The sequence below is a fragment of the Mangifera indica genome, chromosome 9 (assembly GCF_011075055.1).
Source record: "Mangifera indica cultivar Alphonso chromosome 9, CATAS_Mindica_2.1, whole genome shotgun sequence".
In the NCBI taxonomy this organism is placed as follows: Eukaryota; Viridiplantae; Streptophyta; class Magnoliopsida; order Sapindales; family Anacardiaceae; genus Mangifera; species Mangifera indica.
The window spans coordinates 310,579-328,826 of NC_058145.1; the positions used below are offsets into that span (position 1 = coordinate 310,579).

General features: G+C 34.9%; 3 protein-coding genes across 6 annotated transcripts; 2 read left to right on the plus strand and 1 right to left on the minus strand.

Moving 5' to 3' along the window:
• Window positions 1–625: 625 nt before the first annotated feature.
• On the minus strand, window positions 626–5,128 carry LOC123224865. 3 transcript variants are annotated; one of them, XM_044648609.1, is made up of 8 exons: window positions 4,691–5,128; window positions 4,456–4,515; window positions 3,968–4,093; window positions 3,227–3,303; window positions 2,931–3,007; window positions 2,169–2,301; window positions 1,878–2,083; window positions 626–1,139 (listed from the first exon to the last, which is right to left on the minus strand). In XM_044648609.1, the coding sequence occupies exons 1-7, from the start codon at window positions 5,124–5,126 to the stop codon at window positions 1,928–1,930; spliced, it is 1,065 nt and encodes a 354-aa protein (XP_044504544.1). In that variant the 5' UTR covers window positions 5,127–5,128; the 3' UTR covers window positions 626–1,139; window positions 1,878–1,927. The 3 variants fall into 3 exon arrangements, with proteins under 3 accessions (XP_044504544.1, XP_044504542.1, XP_044504543.1); XM_044648607.1 differs by having other exon boundaries at window positions 3,968–4,216; XM_044648608.1 differs by having other exon boundaries at window positions 1,830–2,083; window positions 3,968–4,216.
• A 1,014-nt stretch (window positions 5,129–6,142) lies between these two features.
• Window positions 6,143–9,462, plus strand: LOC123225891 (phosphoglycerate kinase, chloroplastic). The gene is made up of 6 exons (XM_044650219.1): window positions 6,143–6,727; window positions 7,106–7,183; window positions 7,276–7,536; window positions 7,952–8,269; window positions 8,485–8,643; window positions 8,994–9,462. Exons 1-6 carry the CDS (start codon window positions 6,308–6,310, stop codon window positions 9,201–9,203), a joined length of 1,446 nt encoding a protein of 481 aa, XP_044506154.1. The 5' UTR covers window positions 6,143–6,307; the 3' UTR covers window positions 9,204–9,462.
• Window positions 9,463–10,662: 1,200 nt separating this feature from the next.
• LOC123224934 (phosphoglycerate kinase, cytosolic) lies at window positions 10,663–18,116 on the plus strand. 2 transcript variants are annotated; one of them, XM_044648725.1, is made up of 7 exons: window positions 10,663–11,166; window positions 11,257–11,473; window positions 16,043–16,120; window positions 16,212–16,472; window positions 16,641–16,958; window positions 17,188–17,346; window positions 17,674–18,116. In XM_044648725.1, exons 2-7 carry the CDS (start codon window positions 11,279–11,281, stop codon window positions 17,866–17,868), a joined length of 1,206 nt encoding a protein of 401 aa, XP_044504660.1. In that variant the 5' UTR covers window positions 10,663–11,166; window positions 11,257–11,278; the 3' UTR covers window positions 17,869–18,116. The 2 variants fall into 2 exon arrangements, with proteins under 2 accessions (XP_044504660.1, XP_044504659.1); XM_044648724.1 differs by having other exon boundaries at window positions 10,664–11,166; window positions 11,261–11,473.
• The last annotated feature ends 132 nt before the right edge of the window (window positions 18,117–18,248 follow it).

The following is an 18,248-nucleotide window of genomic DNA, read 5'->3' on the forward strand; positions in this document are numbered from 1 at the left end:
CCCAAATGAAGAAAGTTAGAAATAAAAAAAAATCAGTAATATGCTATGTATTTCCCCCTAAATCAACCAATCTTGACAACATTTTCAATTGAGTTGCGTTTTTCTATTTCATGAATAGATTCTTATTAATTGAGTTTTTGGTTTGTAATGATTTAATTGATAAGTTATTAGTTAGGTTTATGAGAGGGTGCTTGAGGTTGGGTTGCAATGGGGTAGGAGAGCAGCTACCATGTTTATGATTTTGGTAAGCTGACAGAATTTGAACATGAAGAAGTTGGCTATTATGTCATGTTATTATCAACAATCAATTATTATCATCTTGAGAATAGGTGCTTATATACATCTTTCAGACCATCAGCCATAAGCACAACTGTTTCAAACTTCGAAAGTATGAATCAATGCAGTTTCCTTTGGAACTTAGCTCCTCTACTTGCTCCCCTAATGTCACCCCCTCTAACCTTCCAGTTTTATAACTTTTTGGGAAATCTTTATGGCCATTTTCAATGTATCATGGGAGGAATTGGTTCTGAACTTTCAGTTTTAGGCTGTTTTTGGTTCTGACCTTTCACTTTTAGACTATCTATGGCATGGCATAATCTTTCTCCAATACACTTGCGCTGAACAATGCAAGAAACAAAGGGGAAGCTTAATTATAGAATCCCTTCAAAGATTAGTTTAAGTGGTAAAAGAAAATGTTTCATATATAAGAGAACATAAATTCAAACTTCTTCTAATGACATTTCAAGATCAAACTCTTCTTAACCTACATGAACTAGTAACTGTGGAACTGGTCCTTAGACTCAGATAAAAGCTTGCTTAATAACATTCCTCGAGAGAAAACACATCAACTTCTTTAGCAACTCTAACAGTTGTAGTTGAGGTGGGGAAGTGTGGCTGATCATTCAGAGCCCAACAGAAAAGTTCATCTCCACGTAAGTCACTAATATTATTGTTAGCGTTAGAGGAACCAGTTCTTCCACCATTGATTCTCACAACAAAGTGCGTGCATGAAGGCAGGAAGAAGAGAATCTTTTGTACTTGTTCATGTTCTTGAACAAGATTACTTTCTGCAAGTGCATCAACAGCTTGAGATGGTCACATATTAGATACATAAATTCCATATTCGAACCTTCAAAAATCTGCAAATTTAACACATCAAGAAATCTGTTGAGACAGGGTATTGATAGAAAACCTTGGTTAGACATAATTATCATTATTCGTATTCAATATTAAAAACATAGGGGATAAACATACTGAAATGAATAAAACAGATTATAGAAGCCTTGTTTGAATTCGGATTGGAACGAATCCAGTCCTAAGGAAGATTCAAGGAGTAGAAACAAACAAATTCTAAATAATCTTCAATCAAATTCACATTGAATTCTACAAATTAATATTGATAATATCGAGGATCATGTTCTTTATCTACAATCAATAATGTATTTATTTAAATTTAACCAAAAAAAAACCCTTGAACCAAAATCAAGGAAATGAAAATACTACTGAGATCTCAACCATTTGTGTCAACCATCTATCTGCCATAACCAGTCTACTCCGCTACTTGATAGCACAGGCTCATTATAGTCATGCGTAAAACTATATATACAAGCACTTCGTATTAACTTATTCATACAAATTGATATCACAATATATAATAAAGTGATATTAAACTAAGATAAAAAATAAGCAATCGTATCATCAATCACATGTTGTCATATTAGTTTATATGAATAAATTAGTTAGAAATATTTATGCATACAGTTTCATGTATGCCTTCCTAGTATACTATGTCGTTGTCAAAATCACACGTGTAGACGAAAGTAATATACTTTCAGAAGTAGTATCAGGATCAACACCAACCAAACGAAAAACTCTACCCCCTAACAAATCAGAACCAAGAAACCTGCATCCTTGTAACTTCTGCGGTTCATATTTTGGAGGTCATGGCTATCTCAATGCTTTTAATAACAACACTAAGACTGCTGCCACTTTCCAGAGCTTTAACAGCAGCCAGATGAGCATGTCTATGCCATTTAAGCAGATTGTATGACTGTAGAACTGACCATCTCGCTTGATTAGACATCTGGTCAAGGTGATAGAAGAAACAGAACAAATTTCAGTCTTTATAGCAAGAATAACAATGAACAAAGTAACATTTGAAGAGAAACCTGCGCTACAGATAATGGAGGTCTCAAAAGAAGACAGATGCTTCTAAACAAATTTTCATCATTCTCTCCACCCTCAGCCTCACCATAAACAAGAGCTTCAGCTGCAATACCGGCAAAGAGCACCATGCAGTACCTGCAAGTAATTTGCCAGGTGTCATGAATATTCAAGAAGCACTTAACAATATGGGAGCACAAAATCATTCCAGTTAGCATTGGATTCAATCAGAGCTCAAGAAGTTCGGATCGAATGAGTCGAGTTCAAACCAAGGATTGAACTCGTTTTCATAAACGAGCCGAGTTTGAGCTAGTTGAAACATTTGAGTTCAAGCTAGCATAGATAGAATCCAAAGTCAAGCTATTTTCGAGCTAAGTTCAAGTCTTAATTTATCAATCTCAAACTAGATCTTATTCAAGCTAGGCCTAGATTGAATCTAGCCCTATTTCAGTTACATGATGATGCTAAAAGACCTGCTATTAAGTGGGCTTCCAAATACAGAATTGGAAGCCACTGGGATATTTGGAATTCATTGGTGTATTATCAACTTCCAGAACAATAAGAAGCTCAAAAGGCAGATCATGGTATATCATTAATTAAAAGACTGATGGAAAATTTAACATAAAGACAGAAAACTTTCAGGGTATGGAAAGTTTCATGAATTATGTATCTTGATTAACATGTCACAAGAAGATATCATATTTCAGCAATAGGCAAAAAAGCTACTCATATCAAGCAATCTCTAACAGAGTTCATGTCATAACTACCTGTCAAAGGCAGTGCCACTGAGTTGTCCTTCAGCAAGCTCTTCATTCATTTTTTCATCCCAAAACTGAGTTCCAGCCTATTAAAGAATACGAGTTTTAGTTTCCATTATCATAATGATAAATAACATACAATGATGCTCAGCTTCCTGGGTTGAGATTACAACAATAGTTATTAGGAAACACTTAAAAGTTTTCGCCCATTCATGACTCTAAATTTCTCTTGGTCTGCCCCTTTTTATCAAAATTACACTCATTGTAGACAAGAACCATGAAGGGCACAAGTGAGAATGAAGTACCTGCCCTTCAATGCCCATTTGCATTGCGACAATTGGGTCTAAAATCACCCCACGAATTGGGCAACCCATAAGGTATGCTGCAATTTAATTTAATAGTCAGTTACTTTGGCTTGTAAGAACCAAAACATTTAAAATTATAAAACCATAGCATGACTATAACATATGTAATTTCTTGTATCTTCAGTCAAAGTGGAGAAAAGAAGCCTAACACAACACTCAAGAAAATGAAGCCATGTTGACACGTCAAAGCACAAGCCAGAGTCAATATGCAGCTTTGGTTTCTGTAGGGGTGGGTGTACAGAAAATCATAGCTTTTTGCTAAAACATGTTTAATTCGCAAGATGAACTGGTTGGTTTGCAAAATCTGCACAAGTACCTTACTAAGTAGGGTGTGCAAGCAATTCAACCAAACTGAAAAGCAAATATAAATGATTGGTATATTTCTTTTGATTGTGAAGCATATACTATAATATATTCGGATCAGGTTTGTAAGACTCTACATTGACAAAACTATACCATACCAACTAAATTTATCCTCTTCCATTAAGGTTCAGAGTTTTTGAAAAATTTAAACTTTGCAAACACGGCTTGATGAAGAGGCCACTTGCCAACTTCTAGAAGACATAAAGAATCAAAAGGCAACAGCTAATATTTCAATGTCATACACTCCCAATCTTAATACTATCCTTCATTATGAGGAACTCTTTGCAATTTAAGCCAAATAACAAACTTAGTACATACCTACTAGAAGATGCCCTGCTTCATGAACCAGAATCCGTCGCTTATATGGGGGCCAATAACTCGAGATTTGAGCTAAACAGACACCACCAAGGAAGATAGAGTCCATAAAGGCAAGTGCAAGAATGACTGCAAGATTGGGTCTGATATCAATCCCTCGAGAAAGAAGAAACGATGTTCCACCCAGAAATGCAACCAATACAACACTTGAGCTTCCAGAAACACCCCACTTCTTTGGAGAAAGCTTAGTTACTGAATTATTGTAGAAAAATGTAAGTGGAATTTCATATTTGTCAAGCAAACAGCTGCCCCAAACTTGAAGCTGATAGATAATAAGCCAACAATAATATTTACAAAATAACAACAATCATATTCAACAAGAAGTCTTACATACAAATAAATTTCAAATCAAACTCTTGCAAGAACACAAGGCAAGCCAAGTAGCCAATTGTCAAAAGCAAACAATAAGATAAATTTCACTGTGCAAGCACCTTCTAAGCCAGTTGAAGATTTCAGTACGGTTGGAGTAACATCTCTAGTTCCCTCCATAACTGTAATAAATAAAAACCACAGAAAAGCTATAAAATTCCATTTATGTTATAAAAAAAAAAAAAAAACAGTCTTCAAATGAGTATTATAAGCATTATAGTACGATAAATGAATGATCTTTGCAAATAATTCCCACATAAAATTAAAAGGGTACTCACTATTCAATAAAAAAATTACCAATGCTGCTGTACTTTCCAAAATTAGGCAAGAACCCTCTGCTCTTCAGAAATGTATAAGCACTAGCCACAAGCCTCAAATCATCAGCATTGAGACACGTGTCCAGGACCTCCCAGTCTCTCTCTGACCCATCAACTAACCCAAACTCGGGGACCCGAGGCTGCTTCGACTTCGTCAATGAAGGACTATTTGAGAGTTCAACTGGATTATTGTTTGCTTTTTTCTCTTCAACAGATTTTAAGAACCTGAGAGCTCTGGCCAGGTCCTTGCGCTTCACGGCTTCCTCGTATTCTTGCCATTCTCTAAGAGCTTTTGGTTCGAGTTTTCCGTGGAAAGGTGCGCCCTTTCTGTAAGGGGGTGTTAGAGGAAAAGGAAACGAAATTTTAGGGGAGAGCAAAGGGAAAGTTTTCATGCAAAGAGAGAAACAGAGAGCCATGAATGAAGAGATTAAGACGAAATTTCTTGTTTACAAAGGAGAGGTAAAACGGGCTGAAATGGGCCTAAGGCCAGGCCCATGTTAGGCTACTTGGGCCCTTTCTATGGGCCTCTCGAATGATTGGGCTGAGATACACTAACAAATGATTTGCGTACCCAAGTAGACTTGGAAATAGATACAGTCCAATGGGTTATGAGTTGTACCAAGCTTTAGCGTTGAGTTGGGTAGACATGACATGGCAAGACTCATCTTTTGGTAGGTTTTGGCACGACAAGGCTTGTGGTACAGCACGTCACACGGAATCTAGCACGGTCTGACCATGGTCTTATTTATTCCCTTTCCATTAAATATACGTAACATTGTCTATGCATTCGATCAAATAAACATAGAAAAATAATATTTTATATATAAATAAATAATTAAGTATTTGTTGATGATTTTGAATTATACATATAATAAAAAATTAAAGTAACAAATCACATGATGACTCATCAATTTGTTTATATATATCAATATCAATATTCACTATTTTATATTTACGATTACTTAATTTAAAATATAACATAATACTAAATGTAAAAAGTCTCATAATTCATCTTGTCTCAATTTTACTTTGCTCAAGATTTTGTTTACTATCAAGCTTCCCACATGTAGAAGTAGAAGAACCCAAGATTATATAGTGATTATATAATCTTGTTTAACAACAATAAGATTTTTTTATCAATATGGTTTTGGGTTTGAAAAAAATTATAACATATAATTACAGTTGGATCAATTTGTATTAATTTGGAACTAAATTGAAATATAATTTAAACTTGATTTGAATTAAAAAATAAATTAATTTTAATATATTAAAATTTTAATTCAATTATAAAATAATTTAATTTTAAATTTAATTTAAATTATTTTAAATACAACTTATTTATAAAAATGAATTTGATATTTGGTTTAAATTTGATTTATCCAATTCGATTTCGAATAATTTCGGTCAGATCTCTAGTAGACAAATATAGTGTAGAACTGTAAAATCTAAAAAGCATCGAACATCTTGAACCTCTCTTCAACGATAAGAGAAATCTTGTTATCTTTCCGTCTTGCCCAATCATTCCTCCTTTTCTCTTCACGTCCACTATCTCAATCACAACCCAACACCATTTCTCTCTCTGAACGCCCGTCCCAAAATGGCCTCAGCCACAGCTCCCACTACTCTGTCTCTTCTCAAGGCTTCAACAAACTCTACTACTACAGCTTCCTCCGCCCCACGTGCTTCTCTTTTGCGTGTGCCCACTTCCCGGATCAGCTCCGTTCGCCGCCTTGGCTTCTCGGCTGTTGTTGACCCTCTTTTGTCCCTCCATGTGGCGTCTAGAATCCGGTCGATCAAGGGAAAGGCGACCCGTGGGGTTGTGTCGATGGCGAAGAAGAGTGTAGGGGACTTGACGGCTGCTGATTTGAAAGGAAAAAGGGTTTTTGTTAGAGCTGACTTTAATGTGCCTTTGGATGATACCCAGAAGATTACTGATGATACTAGAATTAGAGCTGCTATTCCTACTATTAAGCATTTGATTCAGAATGGTGCTAAAGTCATTCTATCTAGCCATTTGGTATGTGGATTTTTAATCAATTCAGTCTCTTTTTGGGTTTTCTGAGTGTTCCCTGAAAATTGCAAGTTTATGGTCAATAGAGTTTTCTGTTTTATTAGAAAAAGATTATTACTTTCTATATCTGAAAAACTGTAAATATTTAAATCAAATAAATTAATAATAAAAAAAGTATATATGTTCTATATCAGTCAGTTTAGGGTTTTTGTTTTTATTTATTTATGATGGTTTGTCATATGGAGAATGGAGAAGTTTCTGCACTTTTTTTAATCTGTGGTTTGATCCAGTTGACTACACCGTTGCTCTTTTAGTTGAGTGTTTTAATGCTCTTGGATTTAATCTGAATGAATTAACGTTGATGTGTTTCATTTAATTTTTCAGGGTAGACCAAAAGGTGTCACACCAAAGTTCAGTTTGGCTCCTCTTGTACCTCGTCTGTCTGAACTTCTTGGCATTCAGGTAAGCTAGAGAGCTTGATAATGAGTTTATGAGGTTTATGAGATTGATACTGGTGCTGATATGTGATGGTCGTTGCCCTATTAACTGAACAGGTTGTGAAGGCTGATGACTGCATTGGTCCAGAGGTGGAAAAGCTGGTGGCTTCTCTCCCTGAGGGTGGTGTTCTTCTTCTTGAGAATGTGAGGTTTTATAAAGAGGAAGAAAAGAACGAACCTGAATTTGCCAAGAAGCTTGCCTCTTTAGCTGATCTCTATGTGAATGATGCTTTTGGAACTGCTCACAGAGCCCATGCCTCAACTGAGGGAGTAACAAAATTCTTGAAACCATCTGTTGCTGGTTTCCTCTTGCAGAAGGTGAGATTTTGGGGTCTTGCTCTCTTCCGGAATTATATAGCTTTAAGCATTCTAGACACAACTATTTTAGTTCTTTTATTTTTCTTAACTATATACATAACGGCAATTATGTTTTTAACGCTTCATTAAACCTCAACAAGTTTCCATATGCAGGTCCAGTGAGTGATAATTATGGTCCACCATCTGGTCTATTTGTTTATAAATTTATCTGCTGAATGCATTCATTCCAAAGGTTTTTATTTTATTTTATTTTCTGCATTTGCCATTATCTTAAAATTTTTTTTCTTGTGAATTACACAGATTTAGAATTTGTAAGAGTGGCATGTCAAGGGAAAGAGACTAATATTGAATTCTTTCTTCTGGTCTTCATTGGATTTTCAGTCCTCTTAATGCTTATTTATATTCTTTGTTTTAGGAACTGGACTATCTTGTTGGGGCAGTTTCAAACCCAAAGAGGCCATTTGCAGCCATTGTTGGTGGTTCAAAGGTTTCATCTAAGATTGGAGTTATTGAATCACTCCTAGAGAAGTGTGATATCCTACTCCTTGGAGGAGGAATGATCTTCACCTTTTACAAGGCTCAAGGTCTCTCAGTGGGTTCATCCTTGGTAGAGGAAGATAAGCTTAATCTTGCTACATCACTCCTTGAGATGGCCAAGGCAAAAGGAGTATCACTTTTGTTACCCACTGATGTGGTAATAGCAGATAAATTTGCTCCTGATGCGAACAGCCAGGTTTGTTTTCTAAGCCTGTAGGATAATTTTATTTCCTAAAGCTTGCCCTGCCACTGCAATACTGTGTGTGCAAAATAAAATCTGATTAAAATTGAAGTTAATTGAGAATTGCCATTAGTCTATAGTTTTTTCAAAGTTATTACTGAGTATAATGGTATTTTAGTATCTATGAATATATAATGGCATTGTATAAAAAATTGGTTTGCTCTTTGCAGGTTGTGCCAGCATCTGCTATCCCTGATGGCTGGATGGGATTGGATATTGGACCAGACTCTGTTAAGACATTCAACGAAGCTTTGGGAACTGCTAAAACCGTTATCTGGAATGGACCAATGGGAGTGTTTGAATTTGACAAATTTGCAGTCGGAACAGAGGTATGGACAAACTGCTTGCTATTGAGATTGATCTTGCAACTTTGTGGCCTATTAGTCTACATGCTATTTAAATTATGTTTCTATGGTGATATATGTCCCATTTGTTGGCATACCCAAAAAAAACAGAAAAAAAAAAGAGTTTGGGTAGTGGTGATTCTCAACTATTGCAGACCCTATACTCACTGGTTTGATTTAAATTCTCTTTGCAAGGACGAACTTTCTTTACTTCCCTTTGCACCAACAGGGGCTTATGAAGTCCTGGTGCCACAAGTGGCAACTTGTCCATTAGAAGTCATATGCATTTCACAACTCTAATGGACATCAAATCTAACTTCAACTCTTGCTTGCAGGCTGTGGCAAAGAAGCTAGCTGAGCTTAGTGGCCAGGGTGTCACAACAATCATTGGAGGTGGAGATTCTGTTGCAGCCGTTGAGAAAGTAGGGGTTGCTGATGTGATGAGCCACATATCAACTGGTGGTGGTGCCAGTTTGGAATTATTGGAAGGCAAAGAGCTTCCTGGTGTTGTTGCTCTTGATGAAGCTGTACCAGTTGCTGTGTAAGATCAAAACTTATTTTTTCCCGGCCCACAAGCTGATGTTATCAGTTTGTAAATGAGAGATTAAAATGTTGTACGAAAATATGAGGTCATCTTGTAAATTTTCACTTTTGCATTCAATATGTGGTTCCTTCATGTCTTTGCCTCCATTGCTAGCCAAATTTGCTGCATAAGACTGCAAGGATGGGCCAAGCGAACCATCAAATCCTTTTCAAATATAGCTGGTTCTGTTTATCAAATAAATTCCTGTTCTATTTCTTTCAGTTTTTATGATTTATAAGCTTCATTTCTATGATCGCCACATTGTTAACATTCTCAGAAATCCTGGAAAGGAAAAATAAAATGAACTCAATTTGCAAGCAACTGCTGGAACATGAGGGGAAGACATTGATTGGCTTTATCAGTGCAGGAGGTAAACTTATCAACCTGATATGAATTCTTCTCTATTACCCTGAGTCTGGTTTGAGTGTTTTAATGTCATTCTTTCAGTTCTGCTATTTAGTGGTGAGAAAGAGGGTGATGTTCCGAATCATATCTTTTTCTTTCTTGCTTAGAGTTCCTGAAACTGATATGAACTTTCTAGTGGTTAGTGATGTTGGTGGAAAGGGACTCATGGAGCAAATATGATCACATGATAATCTTGACTTCAAGCCACATAAACTAATACAAATCATCTGTATCACATGATCGCACTGAGTTCTAGCCACAAAAAAAGGGAGGTCTTGATTGATTCTTGGTCTGATATCATATACTTTCTCCAAAGGCAGTTTGATCATATTGTTAACAAGTCAATGTGGGTCATAAACATAAGCTTGCCTTATGCTATAGTTGTTTATCTTAATTATTCAAATCGGCTCTTTCTGGTATGCATTCAACAACAACATGAATACTCTTTGCCCTAAATTAAGGCTTTTTATAGAGCAATCCTGAAAATATTGGTCCAAATTGTATGGCTGTTCTTGGTGGCAGTGGCATGGCTGATGATGAAAGCCTCAGTCACTCAACGTGGAGTTTCTTGCATTCTAAGGGTTGGACATCACTTTTTTTCCAAACTATAGTCTACAGACAATTGCTCCCCATAATGTAATTGGATAACATAGCATTATCCTTTTGTTTGGGATTAGATTCGACCTAAATTATTTGAATTTAAATTTAAACTCAAATTAAAAAGGTCAAGTTTTAGTTAAAAATTGAATTTATTTTCATAAAATGAGTTGACTTTACGACGATTTCAATATTAGAGTTTGAATTAGTTTAAAGTGGATATAAAGTTAAATTAATATTAAACTAAATTTAAATCATTGAGCTCATCTCAAACTAACTTTTTTAGTTAATTCTAAGCGGGGCCTCTTTCGAATTCAGCCAGGTTCCGTTATTGTCCTTATTATCATTGTTTTAGTGTCAGCATATTTAAGCACTATATATACTTTTTGTTCTGACAAAAATATATTTAGTTCTTCTAAACCTTTGGATGAAAAATGATTCGGTGCATGGTCATGCCTGTTCTAATACTAAAATCTTTATTCCTTGCTTAATAATCAAATTAGAGTATTTGGCAAAATGTATAGCCTTATGGGATATTCCTTTCTTGCATCCATCGGTGTTGTTGATATCTCCAAGATTGCCCTACTTTTATCAACACCGTTGCACTCTTGAAAATATCTCAAACCTTATTTGATTCGAATTAAGTTAGATTCAACAACTTAGATATAGTTTGAGGATACTTTTGTTTTGGAATTTTAATTAGAACTTGAGTTGATTAAAAGTAACCTCTTTTTCTTTTGGAATTTTAGTTCTGCTCAAAGCAAAACCACTTACCATTAGCCCACGGTTTAATCCTAACTCACACTCTCTCACACGATCAATCACGGACAAGTAAGCACCGTTTTCTATAAATAACAAAAATTCTCTAACCTTCTTTCTCTCAGTAAGACGACGACAAAGCTCGCTTAGATTTCTCAGATCTTGTATGTTCTTCCTCTTCTCCCCCTTTAATTTTCTGTATTTTCATCTGGGTTTTGATCTCTCTTTATTAATCAATTTGCTTTTTTTTGTATTAAGAGTTGATATTATTGTAAGATGGGTGCCAAGAGAAGTGTCAGTGATCTTAAAGAGGCCGATTTGAAGGGAAAGAGAGTGTTCGTAAGAGTGGATCTGAACGTGCCTTTGGATGATAACCTGAAGATCACTGATGACACCAGGGTTCGTGCTGCTGTTCCCACCATCAAGTACTTGATGCAACATGGCGCCAAAGTTATTCTCTCCAGTCATTTGGTATTTTTTTTTCATCGTTTTCTTGCATTGTGCTAGCTGGATTTTGTTTACTGGGTCGATCATTTTTTTTTTGGATTCTGCATTTTATTATTATTATTATTTTTTAGATATGATTCATGGGTGTATATCTTTATTATTTGGTTTTTTTTTTTTTTTTGTTTCAATAGTGCTGTTTTTCATTATTTGTTACAATATTTGGTGTATACCGATTTTCCAACTCATTCTGACAAACACAAGACGATAGAAGCCAAATACTGAATTTACGCGAGAAAACCTTTGAGGATAGGAAAAAACGACGAGAGAACAAACTTCCCTTGTATCAATCAACGTCTATAATAAAAAGCGTTAGGTGTGAAACCTTAGAGAACCACATTGTAAAAGTTAGTTATTGTGGTTAGGGAGTTTGAAGTCATATAAACTCATAAACCTCACTTTAGAAGTTCATATTTTTTTATGTAAGATTCAAATCTTATATTTTGTATTTGAAATTTGGATGTGAGATTTAAGTCTCATACTTTGCACTTAAGACCATAACATACTACCACGCTCTATAGTTGAGGCATCCACTTAGGCTAGTTGTGCATTAGCTTCATGTTAGCTCTAAACGAACATTGCAATGGCAATGTTATCACCCATACCATACAATTGTAATTGGAAAACATAATGGTGGTTCTGATACCAAATAATATGATATGAACATTGGGAGAATCATGCTTGAAAGTCTCCTTTTCCTTCTTGTATATATTCTTGTACCTATTTTGGGTGTGTGATATGAACTCATTTAGTATATCACTTTACAACCTTTATGGTGGTTTTGGGTTGGACCAAAAGGGAGATTTCAGATTACTTTCTCTTTGTGGGTTTTTCAATCGGAACCAAGAACAATTTTTTGTGCAAGGAATAATGAACAAGACTTGGTTTTTGTGTGGGAGGAAAAGCTAAGATTTCTTTTTTGTGTTCTTGTTGTATTATTTGTTATTTTATGGAGATGTTGTTTTGATTCTAATTTGTGTGGGAGGGAGTAAAATAGTGCTTTCCGCAACAGTATGTAGGGTGCTCAAAATTATTCAGTATCTGAATTGAATCATTTTTTAACCCAAAATCTAACCAAAAAATAGGTTATTTAAAAAATTGATTTGGATTCTGGTTCAAGAATGTAGTAAAATTGTTTTGGTTACCAATTTTTCTAGTTTTCAAAACTGGTTTATAGAATCGGTTTTAAAAATTGAATAAGAAAGAAATAAAATACTAAACATATTTTATAAAAATTGGACCAAAAAAATAATGAAATAGAATGATTCGTTAAAATTGGTTATCCAAAAGTTTGCTTTGATTAAATAGTATTTTTGGTTTAGTTTAAACTAATCAATCTTTAGATTTGTTTGATTTTGGTTTATTATTTTCTCTAAACCGAAAATTTGGTTTAGTTTGGTTTGGAATATTGTCAAACTGGTTTGATTAACTGGTTTTGAATACCTTTAATAGAAACCATTGATAATCTAAAGTAAAAACAATTTTTTCATTTTTAAGTACTTCTTAATTAACTTTTATAAACATCCTTATCAGTGTTATTAGTGATCTATTCTATATTGTGATTGAAGTTTAAAGAACTTAATTTTTTTAACACATGCACAATTATTGTATCGATCCTCATCATTTCACATATCTATTCAATCATAAAACATTTTTGAATAAGAATTAATCAACAATTTAGTTTAAGCTAAATCTATATTAAGATATTTAAGTTTGGTTTCTCTAATCCAACAACCTCCTATTTCCATGCAAATGATGTACCTGTAGTTTTTGACTTTTGGTTAACTTACATTGTGTTTTATATGTAATTACCAATTCTATCCATCATGTAGCAAATCTAGCGATGTTACATGATAACACTTTATAAATACTTTTGCCCTTCATATCCAACCATAAATATTGCTCCAACAATTTTCCAATGTGATTTATGGAGTTGACAACACTAGAAGATACGATGGTGGGGATCGAAGACAATTAGTAATTGACTTAGAAACTGATTATGAAGAATTGGTCGAGGTTTTGAGCTCTTGTTGTTTTGAGCTCTTGTTTGAGGATCAATCGAAGGTGGACTTATATCCACTTAAATATGAATGCTAAAAGCTCACTCAATGGATTGTCTTACAAGGTTTGAGACAATTATGATGTTCGAACTTTGATGGTGTTATCTAGAGGAATAAAAGGACAATTGACATCTCTATATGTAAAGGTAATTCGCAAGGAAAGAAGATCCAACTTTCAAGAAGAGCATCCTGAGGAACAACATATGAAGGATCCATCCATGGTGAATGAGGTTGACTCTTTGATGCCTGTTAATGTGGAAAGGGCACAACAACAATGTGATTCGAAAGAAGATGAAAGGTGTAATGTGAACATTAATGTTGTTGGCAAATTTTGAGGATGGTGTAGACTTTTATGTGACTATTGAGGAATTTTTCCGTGGTCAAAAAGATAGAGTATCAACTTAGGGTGCATTCGATTGAGGGGATGAGATAAATAACATTTTGGTGGAAGATCCTGAGTTGGATGAAATGGACGATTTTGAGAGAAGTCCAATAAATGTTCATAATGTAGGGTTGGATCGAAATGGGGGAGTGAGTGTAGTGCATGACATGAATGTTTGATTCATTATGCGGCAACTATAGTAAATGTTCATAATCCTGCTTCACTGCATTGGGTTCTGCCACCTTTTTTGTATGTTCAAAATGAAGGTATTGGTAATGTCGTCGCACGATGCAATGCGAGTTTCAAAGTACATCATATTTAAGTACAAAATTTTGTGGTCTACCAAGTCTTGATAGGAGATTAAATGTTTACAAGAGCAATGTCATGGCAGACACGAGCAATAAGGTTTGACGGTTGTAACTCTTTTGAGTTGCGTCGTTTGGATAATGACAATGTTTGTCTTTTCTCTGCGAATTAGATCGAGCTTTATCCCTCTTTCATCTTTATACTTGATTGATCAAATTAAGCCATGAAATTGCTTTAGTTGTATTCAAAATTGTTCAAGGTCAATATGTTGTGTAATCAATGTAACATTGCTAGAATTTATACATGATGTAAAAAATTGGTAATTACGTATTACTTAAGATGTGGATTAACCAAAAGTCAAAAGTTGCATATATATTTTTTTATGGAAATAAGAGGTTGTGGGATTAAATTGTTGATTAATCCTTATCCAAAAATGTTTTTTGATTGAACAAATATGTGAAATGGTGAAGATTGATATAATAATGGTGCATGTTAAAAATTAAGTTATTCGAATTTTAATTACAATATAAATCATTAATCACATTGATAGAGATGTTTATGGAAGTTAATTAAGAACCCTTTTTTACAAATGGAAAAAACGTTTTTATTTTAGATTATCAATGGTTTTTATTAGGGGTATTCCAAATTGGTTAACCGAATCGGTTTGACAATATTTTGAATCAGACCAAATTTTTGGTTAAGAGAATATCATAAACCAAAATCGAACTGGTTTAAAGATTTATCATTTTTGAATTGAACTAAAAATACTAATTAATTGAGCTGAATTTCTGGTTCATTGGTTTTGAATCAAATTTCAAAGGATCATCCTATTTTATTAATTTTTTGTGCAATTCAGTATTTTATTAATTTCTTGTTCAATTTTTTTATAAATGAGTTCAGTTTGGTTAATGGGTTTTAAAAAATAGAAAGACTTAGATTAACGTTACTTTTGTGGAGATGAGGAAGGAGTATTATTCTTGAGGTCCAGTTAACGTTACTTTTGTGCTTCTCCTTTCATGCTTTGAAAATTCAGATTAATTATTCCCAACACTCACATTAATTGATCCATATGGCACATATTGGTCTATAATACAAAAGATACATAACTCAAGCTAGCTAGAAGTGGTGAACTTGTTGGCAGAGAGTACTGAAGTATGTCCTGAATTATATATCAAGAGCACAATTAAACCATGAAAAGCATGAGAATATATAAATATTTTTATATATATTATATTTATGATGTTAAAAGGAATTGTTTATAACAAATGCATATTTGCTGGGAAACTAGCCTTGGGATGTGCAAATGAATTCTTTACCTTGTCATGGAGTTCAAGGCAGTCATGTTATCACTTATCAGTTTCCTTATTTTGCTGTGGCGTGATATTTTATTGTTTTATGTCAATCATCAGTTTGTCTTTTTGTATCATTATCTTGTTTATGTCTTTTCTAGTTTGTTAGGTTTTTTTTGTTGTTTTACAATTATTTGGTTTTTTCTTTGCACAAGCTGCGATCGAATTGTCACTTCAGATGTAACTTGATAATATTTTGAAATTATGAAGGAAAATAACTTATTCATATTAAACTGTGTCAAGAAAACTTGGTTGGGGTTCATGAATTGTTGGCTGGATTCATTCAGTCATAGAAAATTGGTTCTGATGTCTGGACAATTTACTTGCATTGCTACATAAAAATTGATCTTCTTGCATCATTTTATGCGCATTTAGTTTCAGTTATATTATTTTGGTTGATATTTAATTTATATCGAAGTGTTTGCCTTGAGGTTTTCAGGGAAGGCCTAAGGGTGTCACTCCCAAGTACAGTTTGAAGCCTCTTGTGCCAAGGCTCTCTGAACTTCTTGAATTTGAGGTCTGTCCATGTTGACAATAAAATGGTGATTCTTGCGCCTTGAATTTTCTTATTTGATGTCTTGTGTGATTTTCTTATGATTCTGCTGTAGGTTAAAATAGCAGATGATTGCATTGGTGAAGAAGTTCAGAAATTGGTGGCTGAAATCCCTGATGGAGGTGTCCTACTCCTCGAGAATGTGAGGTTCTATAAAGAAGAAGAGAAGAATGACCCCGAATTTGCTAAGAAGCTAGCTTCGCTTGCGGATCTTTATGTGAATGACGCATTTGGCACTGCTCATAGAGCCCATGCCTCCACTGAGGGAGTTGCTAAATACTTGAAGCCATCTGTTGCTGGTTTCCTTATGCAGAAGGTATTTGCTTTCCATATTGTACTTTGTTTTATTTTAAGTCTCAACCCTCCTTGAAATTTGTATCACCACTTTTGAACTAAACTGGTTACATGAGCTGTCTATGCGATCCACCATGCATGAATTCTTTGGTTTAATATTCCTGAGTTTTGACTTTTTTTTTTAATTTAGGAACTTGACTACCTTGTTGGAGCTGTTTCAAATCCCAAGAAACCATTTGCTGCAATTGTTGGTGGCTCAAAGGTGTCATCAAAGATTGGGGTTATTGAGTCCCTCTTGGAGAAGGTTGACATTCTATTACTTGGTGGAGGTATGATCTATACTTTCTACAAGGCCCAAGGACACTCTGTTGGTTCATCCCTTGTGGAGGAAGACAAGCTTGAACTTGCAACATCACTTATGGAGAAGGCTAAGGCTAAAGGAGTGTCACTCTTGCTCCCAACTGATGTTGTTGTTGCGGACAAGTTTGCTGCTGATGCGAACAGCAAGGTATGTATTATCAGAATTTTTTTATGTTTCTGAAATTCCTCTTTATTAGAGTGTAAGTTATGGAGGAGATTAAAACCCATTTTGAAAAAATTACAGTGTATGCATACAATCTGTCTTGCATGCATAACAAAACTCTCCTTGCTTGCAAATGAAAACTGAATTTCTATTTAAAAAAATAGTAAATGTGAATTTGTTCAGGATTTGAAATATTTGTATCATTTTCTTGCAGGTAGTCCCAGCAACTGGAATTCCTGATGGATGGATGGGCCTAGATATCGGGCCTGATGCCATCAAGACATTCAGTGAAGCTTTGGACACTACCAAAACTGTTATTTGGAATGGACCAATGGGTGTGTTTGAATTTGACAAGTTTGCCGTGGGAACTGAGGTATGCTTTTGTGTGGAACTCACTTGTCCCATTTTATTGACTATTTTTAATGAATTTTGTTTATGGTTTGGGTGGCTATCATCTGTCAGATTATGTGTTTAGATTTGGTAGCTTCAGCAATTGATTTTGGAGTAGCCCTTTTTCTCTTGGAAGTTCTTCATGGAAGAATTTTTGGGAAAGCTAGAACTTCATTTGTTTTTCTTAAGTTTCGAATTTTGAAGATGCAGCAGATTTGAGAATGGTTTCATTACATATCTTGTTACCACCATCCTGATCACGGTTTGAACTTTGAAGGACATCTCAGGCAATAATTTTCTCTATATGCAGGCAATAGCCAAGAAGCTTGCAGAGCTCAGCGGCAAGGGGGTGACCACAATCATTGGAGGAGGTGACTCAGTAGCAGCTGTGGAGAAGGTTGGGCTTGCTGACAAGATGAGCCACATTTCAACAGGTGGTGGTGCAAGCTTGGAGCTTCTTGAGGGGAAGACACTCCCAGGAGTCCTTGCTCTTGATGATGCTTGAGCCTGATGATTTCTGAACCCCACCTCTTTTTTTCTCTGTTCAATCTCACTGATGCAATGTGGCTGAATTTCAGCTGCAGTGGATTTTAGTTATAAAACATAGCTGATTTTGTAGAGGCTGTTGCAGTAACATGGACTAAATAAATTTTTATCTCATAGGCATCATTAGTGATGCATTGCTTTGGATTGGGATCCTTTTGGGAACACTTTTGATGATGATCCAGCTATGAGAGTTTGCTTTTTGACCCATTTCTCATATTCAGCATTGTGATGTGTTGTGATAATATTTAGTGCAGGACGGATTAATCATGTAAAGTAAATCAGTGCAAACTCTCTGAATCAGTGCAATTTTTGAGCAGGGTAAAGTAAAAATAGAGGAAA

What these genes read in the sequence shown, in the direction of transcription:
- LOC123224865 (XM_044648607.1), bottom strand. Translation starts at nt 5,126, where the DNA reads ATGGCTCTCTGTTTCTCTCTTTGCATGAAAACTTTCCCTTTGCTCTCC. An exon ending in AAATGGGCATTGAAGGGCAG is followed by an intron (nt 3,008 to 3,226) that starts GTACTTCATTCT and finishes ATTCTTTAATAG; the next exon opens with GCTGGAACTCAGTTTTGGGA. An exon ending in CTCCATTATCTGTAGCGCAG is followed by an intron (nt 2,084 to 2,168) that starts GTTTCTCTTCAA and finishes CACCTTGACCAG; the next exon opens with ATGTCTAATCAAGCGAGATG.
- LOC123225891 (XM_044650219.1), top strand. Translation starts at nt 6,308, where the DNA reads ATGGCCTCAGCCACAGCTCCCACTACTCTGTCTCTTCTCAAGGCTTCA. An exon ending in TCATTCTATCTAGCCATTTG is followed by an intron (nt 6,728 to 7,105) that starts GTATGTGGATTT and finishes TTAATTTTTCAG; the next exon opens with GGTAGACCAAAAGGTGTCAC. An exon ending in CTGGTTTCCTCTTGCAGAAG is followed by an intron (nt 7,537 to 7,951) that starts GTGAGATTTTGG and finishes TCTTTGTTTTAG; the next exon opens with GAACTGGACTATCTTGTTGG.
- LOC123224934 (XM_044648725.1), top strand. Translation starts at nt 11,279, where the DNA reads ATGGGTGCCAAGAGAAGTGTCAGTGATCTTAAAGAGGCCGATTTGAAG. An exon ending in CTGAACTTCTTGAATTTGAG is followed by an intron (nt 16,121 to 16,211) that starts GTCTGTCCATGT and finishes ATTCTGCTGTAG; the next exon opens with GTTAAAATAGCAGATGATTG. An exon ending in CTGGTTTCCTTATGCAGAAG is followed by an intron (nt 16,473 to 16,640) that starts GTATTTGCTTTC and finishes TTTTTAATTTAG; the next exon opens with GAACTTGACTACCTTGTTGG.